The 15156-nt window shown below is 44.7% G+C and overlaps 1 protein-coding gene across 1 annotated transcript; it reads left to right on the top strand.

The window, feature by feature from the left end:
* Positions 1 to 242: 242 nt before the first annotated feature.
* Positions 243 to 14031, top strand: LOC137309926 (dual specificity mitogen-activated protein kinase kinase 3-like; the record flags this gene model as incomplete). The annotated part of the gene is made up of 6 exons (XM_067977926.1): positions 243 to 399; positions 1505 to 1621; positions 10511 to 10562; positions 11708 to 11835; positions 12519 to 12596; positions 13834 to 14031. Coding segments are annotated over 6 exons (676 nt in total), but the record flags the coding sequence as incomplete, so codon positions are not given.
* Between the last annotated feature and the right edge of the window lie 1125 nt (positions 14032 to 15156).

Consider the following 15156-nt stretch of genomic DNA (forward strand, 5'->3'; position numbering starts at 1 on the left):
GCTTTGGAAGTGTAGTCACTGTTGTGCGATGGTCACACCCACGATTTCCAGCTGGGCGTCACTGGAGAGCAATCAGGAGCAGAATTTGTAGCAAATTTTTCTCTTCCCCAGCCCAGCAGTGTTGTGGCCAGTTGTGCTCTTACTGCTACCTAGGCTGAGACCAAGTAACCCAGTGCAGATTAAGTCACTCACCAGCTGACACATTTGTCCACTAAAGCCATTGGGGGATCTATGGAATAAAGCTGTTCTAATGTGCACGTTTTGCTTTTTGTTTTTCAGAGAATCCGGGCAACCGTGAACAGCCAGGAACAGAAGCGATTGCTAATGGACCTTGATATCTCAATGAGAACTGTGGACTGTTTCTACACAGTCACATTCTATGGAGCTCTGTTTCGAGAGGTAATGAGAAATATTTAATGGAGATTTTGCTGGAGGGGAAAGGGTAAAAAAAATGCAACCTTTCAGCTTGAAAATGGAGGTTGAGAATCTTGTTATAGATCAACGAAAGCATCATTACTCTCCCTTCACCTTTTAAGAGAAGGAAAAATTGCTCTAAATGAGCTTACTTTGACTTTTGTGATTGATGTCTACTCTGACATGGCAGTGAAGGGCAATTGTTTAAATCAAAATAATTTTTTACTTCATATTTTGTAATGGATGCATCAGGCGATCTGATATTTCATAGCTGATATCGTCTCAGTACTCACATACCCCACATTGCTCATGGTGCTTTGGTGAACGTTCTCAAAACTCTAGTGCCGTTGCAATTCTTTTTTTGTCATTAATGTGCAAAACCATCTTTAGCACAAAGCGCAATCTACTCCAGTACTAATATGTTTGCCAATCAGTACAATTTTTCCCTGAGGGGATTTTGATTCTCAAAAGTTGAATCCAGCTAGTCTTGGGTTTAAATAATCTGTTTTTAGGTGTTAGTTGAGGGATAAATGTTGGTCAAGACACTGGGAGAACCCCCCAGCTCATCTTCAAATAGTGCCATGGGATCTTTAATGTCCACCTGAGAGAGCAGATGGGGCCTTGGTTTAACGTTTCATCCGAAAGATGGCATCTCTGACAGTGCAGCACTCCTTCAGTAGTGCACTGGGAGTGTCAGTCTAGATTTTGTGCTCAAGTCTCTGGAGTGGGATATATAACTGGTTATATAAATGTTAAATAAGTTAAAGACATTGGCATCTTGTAGACTTTAATTAGACGGTAATTCCTTCCATACTGTCAAAGGAAGCAGAAACTCAGATCAGCTTTTTAAATACTTCTTTTCCTCACTCAATGTCTCCACCACGAGATCAAGCTGGACTCTTAGGCCAAGGCTTGCCATGGGATCCGAGAATAACAAAAGCCTTGCCCTACCAGTAGGTAATCAGAATCCTTTGAAACACAATGGTAGTTTATTCAACGTAGTGGAAAAAGCACGATGGAAATGTTAAGATGTTTGCGTTGGTCTTAGTGTTTGTGTAATTTTGTTTATCTTTTTGTTTTCTAATTTCAGGGTGATGTGTGGATATGTATGGAACTAATGGACACCTCACTGGACAAATTTTACAAAAAAGTGATCGAGAAAGGGAAAGGAATCCCTGAGGATATTTTGGGAAAAATAGCTGTGTCTGTAAGTTTGATGCTCTGATGGATACTGATTTCACTGTCCAATTAACTATTGCATCTAGAGGCCCATATTGGTGCCATGGTGGATCTTCAGTAGGCCTAGATGAGGCTGTTTACCAACTTGTCCAATGCATTTTTATCCAATGACAAACTCAACTATTTAAAAAAAAAGTTACAATTGTACCCTGTTTAAATAAATACGCTTGTGGATTCTTCACATGCAAATCATTAAATGCCTTTGGTTTGCATGGCTCCCTTTGCCACCTGAGTTCCACAGTGGATATAGTTCGATATATGCTGAGCAGTTCTGCTTTTTCTTGCATCTCCTAAGGCTGCTTTTTGGCAATGAATTTTGTGTTGATCAAGGTGCTCGGGAATGGAACATCCAGTTCTACTCCAACATTGTTTTTTTCAAGGTCAACCAGGTGTCTAAAAACAATGGAGACCTATTGGCATGTTTAACAGTCTCCGACCCAAGCTATTGAGAATTTTTTAATGTACAATTTCTATTTTCCTAATGCAACATAATTACGGATGAGGAAGGGACTCTTTAATCTAATTTTGGACCTATATTCCCAAAGCTGTCCACCACTGGGGTTTTCCTCATCTCACGTCTGGGTCTGTTGTCGACTAATTGATAGAGATTGATTGCTATGATTAGACACAACTCCATTATCATTGTATCATGTGACTACCAGGATGGAAGTACTCGAACTAGATAGACCTTGGTCTTTCTTTGTCTAGTGATTCCTATGTCCCTAATTTCTGTTTAACTCTTGAGGCACGATTTCAAAATGCCGGCGGGATGGCAGCAGGGGGGGGGTCAATGGACACGCGGGTAACGCGAAAAGAAAATCTTACCGTTCCTCTCGTGATAGAGACTTAATTGATGTCCCTTAACGTTGTTTCCGGGTTTGTCGTGCAAAAGCTGCGCAGCGGGCAGACTGCGCACCCGCATGACCTGCTGTCAGCTGGAGTGTCTGGATTTAAAGGGCCATTGTACCAACGGCTTTTGCTGGAGTAAGGAGCAAGCGTGCAAATGGAGCAGCAGAGGGGCAAGCTAGCTGCAAGATTCAATGATGCCTCACTTGAGGTGCTGTTGGCCGGGGTGAGGAGGAGGAGGGAACTATTTTACTCGGCCGACAGGAGGAAGTGCCCTGCCTATGTCACCAAGAAGGCCTGGCTCAAGGTGGCAGAGGAGGTCACCAGCAGCAGCAACATCTGCCGCACTTGGGTCCATTGCAGGATGCTAACTAGGTCAGCAAAAGTGAGTACACTTACTTATTCTCCTGCATTCCGTGTTGCACATCACCCATCACCCCCCAACCCCCCCCCCCCACCACATCATTCTGCACTGCCAAGACTACTCCATCACATCACTCCGCACACCCACTTAAGGCTCATCGTCAACTTACCTGCACTTCCTCACCTCCCCATTTGTGACCCCCCCCACTACCACTCACCCCAATCCTGATCCAATGTGATGTCTCTGTCTCATACTCACCCTCTGATGCAATGTTTTCATGGTCAGCCTCACCCAAAGCAATGCATTCATCGGCTGACCACTTCACCCTCCCTCACTCTTTCCTTGTAGGGGAAGAGAGCGCAAAATGCATGCGAGAGGGCGAGGACTGGAGGGGGACCACAACAAATAGTGGTCCCCTCAGAGGCGGAGGAGGAGGCCCGACAGATCAACCACACCCTCGAGTGCCTGTCTGTCGGGGATGCCTAGACTGGCACCCCACAAACGTCTGGTGACACAACTTTAACATTCATCACACACAACATGAATTGATGTTAACAATGCTTGGCATATTGAACACCTCAGTATGCTCATTGCAACATGACACGTCTGCGTTGATGCTTAATATTGCCTTCTGTTCTATTCCAGGCCCTTCAGCGACCGAAGTGACGGGAGAGGGCGATTCCTCAGAGGAGCTCCCGGCCTCTGAGGGCGCACCATCACATCTTAGCGAGCCATCCACCAGCGCAGATACTCACACTTCGTTGGGTCCTAGTAGTCAGTTAGTTGGGTTGGTACCTGGTGAGTCACCACACACACGTGAGCACAAGAAGACACTGGTGGCAGGGGCAGCTGTGGAGTGTCTGCGTCGGTGGGCGCACTCCTCTCCAGGCTCTACACAGCTGGGCGCAGATGCTGAACCCCGGGGGCCATCCTTTAAAAGGAGAATGATCGAGGAACAGCAGCACATTTGTGAGGTACTGGAACAGGAGCCACGTGCACTCTGCACAATAGCGGTGAGGATGGAGGAGTCCAACTCCTGCATTAGTGGAATGGTGGCACAGATACGGGAGGGAATGTCTGGGATAGTGTCTCAGGTAAGTGCGGGAATGTCTGCAATGGAGAGAAGGCTAGCCTCCGTTGAGTTTCAAGCACGCCTCACAAATGAGTCCATTCAGGCCCTGACAATGGCCATACAGACTCAGGGTGAACAACATTCGTCTCACAAGACAGAAACTTTTAAACTGGGCTTCCAAGGCATCACACATGTCCTCTAAGCTGTTGTCCAGCAGGGTGGTAGGGTGATGTGGGCCTGGCCCAGAAGAGGGACAATGGCGAAAGGGGACATGGAAGTGGGGACACCACTAAAAGCATCTCACCCGTTGTCCCCCCTTAACCAGTAACTGCAATGCTGCCTGCTCTGCAGGTGGCAGAGTCTGCCCCTGCACAGGTACAGGTGGAGCAGCCTTTGGCGGGGCCCTCAAGGGTTCCAAAACCCAGAGGGCGTAGGCCAAAAGCATCTCAACAGTAGGGCATGAACATGAGCAACCTGCCGCTATCTCTGCTACAGCCACAGGGGATGCACCACGTAGAAATTGTAGGAAGCGAAAGGCTAAAGTTTTGTGATCACAGAGGGTATGCACAAGGGTGTCTGACAGACTGTCATGTTTTTCATTTATATTTGTTTTTTATTAAATTCACATTAAATGTTATCATTCTCATCACTACTGCCACATCTTGCCCATTCTTGACTGCCTTTTGTGATAGCGCCCTTTCATGTGCTTCATCATGAACGGTGAGACTTGATGCCATCCAGTGGGTGTAGGTGTAGGTGTAGTTGTAGGACTGTTTTGTGCGGGGCGGGGGGATCCCGCTGGTGTCGGTGCTGCTCTTTCCAAGACTGGACTATCCTCACTTTGCAGAATCGTTATGAGAATCGTTCAAATATTAGTGACTCCCTGGCCTCTCCAGCAGCCAGGTGAGCTGCTGCTCTGCCGATGGGTTCCTCCTCCTCCTCCTCAATGTTGATTGCAGATGTGGATGCTGGATGAGGGTATGGGGCCTCATCAACCGGTATCACCCTCTGTTGCGCCATGTTGTGCAGGACACAACAGACGACTATAATCCGACCCATTCTCGCTGGTGCGTATTGAAGTGCTCCCGCAGACTGAACCAGGCACCAAATCGCATCTTCAGCAGTCCTATTGCATGTTCAATTACAGACCTGGTGGTGATGTGACTGTCGTCGTATCGACGCTGTGCCTCGCTGATGGGGTTTCTCACTGGTGTCCTGAGCCACGTGTGCAGGGGGTATCCCTTGTCTCTGAGGAGCCATCCCTTAAGGCTGTTTGGTGTGTGGAAGAGGGCTGGGTTGTTGGATTCCCTCAAAATGAATTATTCATGGTAGCTGCCAGGGAATCTGACACACGTGAAGAAATCTTTTCCGGAGGTCACAAACGAGCTCCATGTTGATGGAGTGATAACCCTTTCTGTTGATGAATAGTCCTGGCTCGTGTGGAGGTGCTCTGATTGCTATATGCGTGCAATCAATTGCACCCTGTACCCATGAGTAGCCAGCCACAGAGTGGAAACCCACTGCCCTCTCCGTCTGGTTGAGGTCATCCATGGGGAAGTTGACGTAGTGGGACGCCCTGTGAAACAATCCATTGGTGACCTGTTTTATGCACTTGTGACACCCCGGCGATATCCCCGGTTGCGCCCTGGAATGATCCGGAAGCGAAGAAGTTGAGGGCAGTGGTCACTTTAACTGCCACAGGCAATGCGATGCCACCAGGCCCAGCCCGGAGCAGTTCGGCATGAAGGAGGCTGCGGATGTCTGCGACCACCTGGCGACTCACTCTGATGCTCCATATGCACTGCTCCTCAGAGAAGTCCGGGAAGCTGAGCCTTGGTCTATCAACCCTCTGACGAGGGTCGTGCTCCTGCAACGTCGCTCCCTCTGTTGTTCCCCTCTGTGCTCTTGCGCAGGTCCCTGTGGTGCAGCACTGTGTTGTGGAGCTGCAAGTGGCAGAAGTGCACGCCGTGCCTGGTGAGGATGGTGATGTTGCTCGTCCTCGGATGTACTCGTGAATGCAGCCATCGCGATCCTGATGTCAGCTTGAGGGGGTCCAAAAAGTAGTTAAATATGTGTAAACAGAACAATTCTGAGTGTGAACCAAGAATTTCCCGTCTAAACACACAGAACTCCAAGCCAAAAGTTTGTCTGAGAACTGAGTGCCCTGCTGCAATTACTCACCTTTTGTCCCCATCTGTCAAACAGGGATTTAAATGTTCAAATGGCTGCCGGCTGCAATCCGCCTAGTTTCCCATAGCGTGCTTCACACAGCACAGGAAAGACGTTAAGGCAGCGTTGAAACTGCTTCCCAGCATGATTAACTACATTAATGAAGATTTCAAGTACCTTAAGTTGTTTAATTCCTGGTTTAAATAGTGTCCCGCCGGCTTTAATTGCCAGCGGGACATCCGGGTCTGTGAACCGCATGCACCCAGATGGGTCTGGGTTGTGTGCGTTTTTTCAGCGGGTTGGAGCCGGGATTCCTTCCCGCTCCGGAAATGCCCGATTTTGTTTGCCCCAATGCACCCGGACTTCAAAGATTAAAATCGTGCCCTTGATGTTTCAGGAAGAAAGTATTTCATTGAAACATATAAGATTGTGAGAGGGTAGATGCGGAGAGGCTGTTTCCTCTGGCTGGAGAGTCTAGAACTAGGGGGACGTAGTCTCAGGATAAGGGGTCGGCCATTTAGGACTGAGATGAGGAGGAATTTCTTCACTCAGAGGGTCGTGAATATTTGGAATTCTCTACCCCAGAGGGCTGTGGATGCTGAGTCGTTGAATATATTCAAGACTGAGATTGATAGATTTTTGGACTCTAAGGGAATCAAGGGATATGGGGATTGGGCAGGAAAGTGGAGTTGAGGTCGAAGATCAGCCATGATCTTATTGGCAGAGCAGGCTCGAAGGGCCGTATGGCCTACCCCTGCTCCTATTTCTTATGTTCTTATATATAATTTTACCCTAGTGTGTACCTGCATCGTGATTCAGAAGGGCTCATGTAACTAATTTTATCGTGGTAGCTTAGCAATACCTCAACATACCACAGATTAATTTGTGAGAACTGCTGCAAGCATAGAGTTTAGTAGCAAACAGCACGACATGCACTTTATTCAGATTGATGTCTTGATATGGTATACTTTCCGACCAGTGTTGTATCTGTACGAGTGCTTAATACACTTGTACAAAGTCCCTCTGGGGTTTTTAACATAGCCTTTATATTGATAAAGTAAACAGGTTAACACCGGTTTAAAAGAGCACATAGAGAGATTTGGTACGAGCATGTTAAGCATTCATACGGGAACAGTGCTAGTGGGGAAAATAAACCTCCATAATTCTGTGTGCGTGGGCTCCGCAGTTATGAGAAGGGAAAATTTGCAGGGATATATTAGTTGAACTGTTAAGATATACTAAAATGCTGAAAACTAAATCCCACTGTCTGATGTTAAAGCCCTAACCGCAGCCAAGAAATGATTTTAAACTGAATGCAAATTCGCAAACTGCTATGGTGGGATTTGACTTTACACATGCTGGATTATTAGCCCAGTAACATAACCACTATGCTACCATACCTATGTACAGACTGGGGATCGAACCTGGGACCATCTCGATCCGTATGGCTCAGTTTCACATTGGACAGTCCACTTGCCCATTGAGCAATCGGAGAAGCCCTAAAATTACTAGCCCGTACAGTGATCGAGCCAACCACCTTGGCGTTCCTAGCACCACGTTCTAAACTAACTGAGCTAACCAGTCCAGCAGTTACATAATATGCAATTGTTTCCACCCTGCTGGTTACTTACCCGTCAAAGTGCTTGTTTACCTTCAGGTATATCCCGTCAGAAAATGTCAGTTCAAATTAAATTGAGATCTGCAGTTAGATAATATCTAGAGCCAGCACTGTTCAGAAAAAAGTGTTTCCTGGTTACTCTTGATTTCCATCTCTTGAAAGTTTCAGAAGAAAATAGCTTGGATGTGTTGAGCTCTGCTGGGAGTTACTCCTGAGTTTAGAGGTCAAATGCTAACATGGTTATGTAATCGGTGTTGAAGAACCGCCCTTGTTTGGCCATTGTGTTTGTGTGTTTGAACATCTTGGGAGAAGGTTTTCTCTGCTCACTATTTATTTGTGGCAAAGTTGTGAATGCATGTATAAAAGAATGAATCTGCCAACACTTAGGGAATTGCAGTGGTATCTGTCTGAGTTCAGGTTACATGGAACTTCCAGCACATTACAGCAGTGCCTTGTGTCTGTGCCACATACCATTTCAGAACTGCAGAGTAATGACGTACATGAAACTGCATTTGAAATGGTGTCTGTGTTTGTCTGAACTTTCAGGACCTAAATAGAATATTGGCCTTGGAGGGAGTGCAGCGTAGATTTACTAGAATGATACCCGGACTCCAAGGATTAAATTACGAGGAGAGATTACACAAACTAGGGTTGTATTCCCTGGAATTTAGAAGATTAAGGGGTGATTTGATCGAAGTTTTCAAGATATTAAGGGGAACTGATAGGGTAGATAGAGAGAAACTATTTCCACTGGTTGGGGAGTCTAGGACTAGGGGACATAGCCTAAAAATTAGAGCCAGGACTTTCGGGAGTGAAGTTAGGAAAAATTTCTACACGCAAAGGGTGGTAGAAGTTTGGAACTCTCTTCGGCAAATGGCAGGTGATGCTAGCTCAATTACTAATTTTAAATCTGAGATTGATAGATTTTTGTTAACCAAAGGTATCAAGGGATATGGAGCTAAGGGGGGTATATGGGGCATGATTTTAGCCCGGATCCAGGAAGGGGGCGGGGGGACGGGAAACCCGGACCTATGGATGTAAGGACGTCGATTTTTTTTTTGCTGCTTTCTCACCCGACAGACCAGCCTGATTGACAGGCTGACCTCAGTCGGACGGGAGAAGAAGAAGGAAGAGGACGTGATCAAGTAAGTGTTAGATTCGGGGGGGGGGCGGGGGGGGGGGGGGTCACAGGTGGGTGTCAGTCATGGGGGGAAGGGGGGTCAGTCATCGGGAGGGTCATCGCGGGGTCGGAGATCGTGGTGGGGGGTCAGAGATCATGGTCGCTGCAGGTAGGCTTGTTGGGCCTAGGGGAAACACTCCTGTTCCTCCGGGCCCACAAGCTGTGCTGTAAAGGTGCTTAGCTGCAGTTTCAGGCCTTCTCGCCTCCTCTCACGTGGCGTGAAGGAGAAGGCCGAGGAATCCAGGCCCCCAGGGGATAAAATCAAAAAAGCTTTGAAAATGGAGGCCTGCAGCCTCCTTAAAAGCTTCTAATGCCCGACTCGCCTCCAAAGATCGGGTTGGTTTCCCCCTCATCCCGCCCCCGTGAAAACCAGAAATGGGCGGATTGGAGATGGGTTTTAGATTTTTGCAATTGTTACTGCCCCTGCCCCAAACCCACCTGTTTTTCCAGGCTAAAATCATGCCCATGGAGTTAGGTCACAGATCAGCCATGATCCCATTAACCGAACAGGCTTGAGGGGCTAAATGGTCTACTCCTGTTCCTATGTCATTTTCTTCCTGCAAAATTCATATAATGTGCATCACTTTTAAATATGTCTGTCAAGCATTTTAAAAATAGTTAATAGGTTTTTAAAGCCATTAGCTGCTGCTTCAAGAAAAAAGCGAGCAGATCTAAACTCTTCAGGGGTAATTTTGACTTTGTGCGAAGGAGTAAGACGGGTGATAGCGAATTGGCCGCCCGTTTTACATCTCTTCCGATGACTTCAATGGAAATAAAAATTGAGAGAGATGTAAAATGAGCTGCCGATATGCTATCACCTATTTTACACTCCCACAAAGTCACAATGACCCCCTTCCTCTGTTGTTAGCCCACCCTCTTTAACCTCCTGTATTTAATGCTGTAAAATCCCAAAGTACTAGTTCTCCCCTGCATTGCTTCAGGGGTTTAAATGGATAGTTGATGCACTTAACAAGCACTACTCTGCTTTACTTAACGTGACTCCATATTGTTTGGCCTGCTTTGCAGGTGTTGAGAGGCATATTTTAACGCACCTACTGATATCACTAAAATCAGGTGCTGGACAGCTTTCCTTCTCCCACTCAGAACCTAAAGTCGCTCAGCAATCCATGATTAGCTCATCAACTGCCGACAAACAGAAAAATATGCATCATAAATGCTGCATTGCAATGACATATAAGTTGTCTCCGGGTGTGACAAAAAAGTGCCATCACGTCACTTGCTTGTGGTGAAAATGTCGCATGGCTGTAATTATCTCCTTGGTAACAAAGATGGCGCCTCTTTAAAATGGAGGGGTATGTTTAAGGGATAAAAAGAGGAAAAACTGCAAATGCTGGAAATTTGAAATGAACCAGAACATGCTGGAAATACACAGCAGGTCAAAGAGAAAAGATGGGTTAACATTTCAAATAGCGACCCTTTTGTCAGACCAGTCATTAGTTTATAATGTTTAATAAAAAAAATTTCTGTGATTTTACAGAGAAAGGAATGTGTACACCTTTTTGAAAAGTCTGCGTAGTATTGTTGACAGTATTGCAGTACGTATGGAAAGTCAAGTTTGATTTTGTGATTATTTTTTTTTCTTTGCAGATTGTAAAAGCATTAGAACATTTGCACAGCAAGCTATCTGTGATTCACAGAGGTAAGTGCTACCACTTCAGACAAGAGGCAATGGGTGAAGCATGTGGTGTTCAAGTCCATTAAGGGCAAAAATGTTCACTGCAGTAGGTGGCAGCCAGGTGCTTTTGTAGCAGCAATGGACTGTGCCATTAATTTGGAGTTTTTATAAAAGCTTTTGAGTGGCACCTGCAATGTTTATTAGTCATTTTTCTTTCTTTCCTCTGGTGCCTTACAGCCACAAACCAAATCCCAGCCTCTCAATGCTGCCATGCAGCTGGTAGTTAGAGTTGTGTTAAGGTGGTCTGTATTGACTATCTGACTCTGTTACTGTGGGGAAGGATCTGGCCAAAGCATGGTACCATTCTGTGACAACTCTTGTGTTATCACTGCACTGAAACACCGACATACTGCTCAATTCAAAATTACACCTTTTACCTGCTTCCTGGAGTTGAGGAAAGAGGAGAGTTAATGGAAACTTTTAGAAATCAAGCCCAACTAAAGCTGCAATGTCCCATAATAGCCTCATCCTTTAGATTTTAATTTCAGAATTGAAAATAGCTCCCGTTTCAAAACCATTGTTTAACTTTGTAGCAGGCTGTGAGAGCAGGACACAAATGCTCTGTGCACTATAGCATTGATCTTTGCTCTTTGCCTTTGATTTTTGGTTCTGTGGTAGGTAGAACCAGTAATAAAGCGTGGGAATCAGTGCTCTGAGTAGACAGACTTTGGCTGATTATCAAACAGAATACAAAAGATGTGCACAGTTGGCGAAAGTGCCTGTAATATTTCCTTTTGAATGAACAAAATCCTCTTGCAAAATGTGTATTGATGCATCTTGCTGTTGCTTTTTCGGTATTTAGGTTAAATAATCTACTCTGGTTTAGTGTCACCAAACATTCCAAGTGGATCTCATGTCCTGTACAGTCTGGAGTGTGCCTTTACCTGGCCAGTATCTAGGTAAACAATAACAAGACCCAGGGGTCAATATATTCTCCTGATTTTAAATAGGTCTGTGATTTGTCCCACATTTCATGAAATTTCAGTCCTAATACTTACACAACACTGACATTGGATTACTTTTTCCCACCCCCCTCTTCTCAGGCGAGCATATTGATACTGAAATAATTATCTGTGTAACTGGTATTTCTCACTTGTTACCCTTTACAGATGTGAAACCTTCAAATGTTCTTATCAACAAAGAAGGGCATGTGAAAATGTGCGACTTTGGCATTAGTGGGTATCTGGTAGACTCTGTTGCCAAGACGATGGATGCAGGCTGCAAACCATACATGGCTGTGAGTAAAAACTTGGAATTATGTCTCTCTTATCCTCCAGTGTTTATATCAGCCAAGGTTGCTGTATGTTTTTCAATTAGCTTTTGTACTCATCGATGTGCTGGGTGTCAACGCTGTGGATGGGACACTTGCCCACTTGGGCATCAAATGCTCTCAGTTCAGGTGGTGTAAAGTAAAGCTCCTTCTGCACTGCCCTAGCAGTGTGCCCTAGCCCCAACCTCCGTAGAAGACCCCCCCCCCCACCACTTCGATGTGAATTTTCCATTTTTCACACTGGTCACCCTTAAGGTTATGTAAGAATAAACAATACTTGTATTTATAGAGCACCTTTTGTGTTGAAATGTTTCTTAAGTGCTTTACATAGTGATTGCTATGTAGGATAAGGTTACCAGTTTAGTGTTTAATCAATTACAGGTGGTTTGCTGCCGTGGATCTGTGCCCAATATGACCTGTTTTTGGTGGCACATGGCATCCATGAATCCAGGAGTGAGAAGGGAAAGTTGTGAGCCTTGATACCTTCAAAAATAAGAGTTAGCCCTACTGGATTTTGCAGCTTCAGTCAGAGTTGAGCTCTAATGGTTCTGTAACACAATTCACGCACTTCCTTTTTCAATGGTGAGGGATAATTTGCACCATGCATTCCTACCAGTTGATCGTGGTGTGTGTGTTTATTAAATTTACAGCCGGAGAGGATTAACCCTGATCTGAACCAGAAAGGTTACAATGTGAAGTCTGATGTCTGGAGTTTAGGAATCACAATGGTATGTAAAGAAATCAGCCAGTTTATTAATGGAAAGATTCTCGGGTTGCATTCCCAGAATTTCTTCTCTTACAAGATCTTAGGAAGTTGTATTTACAGTGATGAAGACAATATTCCCCCTACTCCCCCCACTTCAGCTCCTCTGACTCCAACAGCAAAGAAACTGAAATACAGTCAGGGATGAGAACAGATCATTTGGCTCATCAAAGCTTGTCCCTCTAGTACCCTTTCTCCCATCCCATTTTGAACACCCCTTATGTCTATAACTTGCAGGTTATCCCAAACATCTCTCACTCAGTATGAAGTTCTGCCTAGTATCTGTTTTAAAATTTATTTTTCATTAAGTTTGTATCTTCTAGTACAACTAACCTAACATATAACTGGGTTTGTCGTATTGATACATTTAATATTTTATATATCTTGATAAAGTACCTTCCATTAATCAACTTCTCTTAAACTTTTTAACTCTCATCTATCCTTATAGCTCTTCCACTTCACAGTAGGCTTAAAATATGGCCATGTGGATAAATGCACTGTCCAGTCTAGTACTAAGCCATACAGATCAGAACGCCAATGCTTTGATACCCTGTCTGTACTGAGCTAGGGGATCTCAGCCAGGGAAACAGTCAGAGCACTACACTTTTTTCCTCAGCATTCCTGGTCTGGGAAAGTCAGGATTCTTGCTCCTTTTCACCATCCAATCACTGCTGTTGGATGTGCATGGATGAGGAAAGGAGCGGCTAGCCTGTAATTGAATAGCCTGCTGATGCTCATCAGCTAGGCTCAGACATGAAGAGAGGCCACTTGGATTAGGTACAGGAGGGCTGCAGTGGAAGAGGAGAGACAAAGGGTGAAATAATTGCCCAAAAAAATGTAAATCCTCTCTGTGATCTCCATGCTTTCAAACTCCATTTCTTCCTGACCAGCCTTGTTGGTTCTGTGAGTACTTTGACAACATAATGAAAAGATGCTTGTCACGTAGGTAAGATATCGTGGAATGGTAGCTGCTGATATAACAAGAAAGGGCTGTATTATTAAATTAAAGGGTCCATTTCCTATCAGAGATATGAGTGCAGTTAGACTGCTGTTGCTGTCGCTAATACATGTACCAGAGACACCTTTGCTGGTAGGACAAAGCCCAGAGTGGTGGCTTGTTTTTTCTGCAGAGTTGCAGTTAATTATTCGATTCGTGTATATATTAAAAAAAAAAGGATTTTAATCTTTTAATATTGCTGCAGATTGAATTAGCAATCCTACGATTTCCCTATGAATCCTGGGGGACACCGTTCCAACAGCTAAAGCAGGTTGTGGAAGAGCCTTCCCCACAATTACCCGCAGACCGCTTCTCCAAGGAGTTTGTGGATTTCACAGCGCAGTGGTAAGTAAGGCTGTGAAGTATGTGAGCAGGTTTAAGTGTCACTTCTTGCCTTGGGATTTTTAAACAGGCCAGACTATAAAAGTGAGTAAATCCAGTTCTTGTTGCTTGACTTCTTGGGGGAGGCAACGTCTAATTATAAATAGAGGGGGGGGGGCAAGTTTAGTGTAATATTTCACAAATATTAAATGTCATTGTTTTTTGTTTTTTAAATGAGATGACCAAGTAAGCTCCTTAAATACGTACAATCAATTACACTTCATGGGCCTTTCCGGTTTCAAATTTGCTCGAGTTCTCTGGAGAAGGTATAGTTTGATATTAAAATTAATTTTCATCTCTTAAAGCAAACTTGGGGCGAGGAGAGAAGTAGTCGTATTGTTCGTACTAATGTGAAAATATTATCACCATCAATAGTTCCCAAATAGTGAATTGATTATAGGTGATGTTGCTATGATGACTTAATTTATTCTAGACATATTTTTAGCATCGGTGTTTCTAGCTACTCATAGGTGAGCTCTCGCTCGTTCTATGTTCTTGAGTGTTGACACGTGCCCTGATATCTAGATATGTTTGCTGGTATACCCAGGATAATAAAGAGAAAACCCTTTTGTTCACTTCCGCTACTGGTTCCAACCCTTGTCACCAAAAGATCCTCATGCATTCCAGAAGTGGCAGAATAACCCTGCACAAGACCTTGGTTTAGGATTTAAAGCCAAATTAATTTACTAAACAACAACTACTTGCATTTATACAGCGCCTTTTAATGTAGTAAAATGTCCCAAGGTGCTTCACAGGAGCGTTATCAAACAAAACTTGACACCGAGTCGCATAAAGAGATATTAGGACAGGTGACCCAAAGCTTGGTCAAAGAGGTAGGTTTTCAGGAGGAGAGAGAGGTAGCGAGGTGGAGAGATTTAGGAAGGGAATTCCAGAGCTTAGGGCCTAGGCAGCTGAAAGTATGGCCGCCAGTGGTGGAGTGATGAATATCAGAGATGCGCAAGAGGCCAGACATGGATGAGCACAGAGATCTTGGAGGATTGTAAGGCTGGAGGAGGTTATAGAGATAGGGAGGGGGCGAGATAGGGAACATAACGGAATTATCAGTGTGAAACAGCATCATGCCACCCCATGGCACATACTAGCATTATTAATGTTGAGATATCCAATTCTGATTTTATTCCTGTTC

The sequence above is a fragment of the Heptranchias perlo genome, unplaced genomic scaffold (assembly GCF_035084215.1).
Source record: "Heptranchias perlo isolate sHepPer1 unplaced genomic scaffold, sHepPer1.hap1 HAP1_SCAFFOLD_1913, whole genome shotgun sequence".
NCBI lineage: Eukaryota > Metazoa > Chordata > Chondrichthyes > Hexanchiformes > Hexanchidae > Heptranchias > Heptranchias perlo.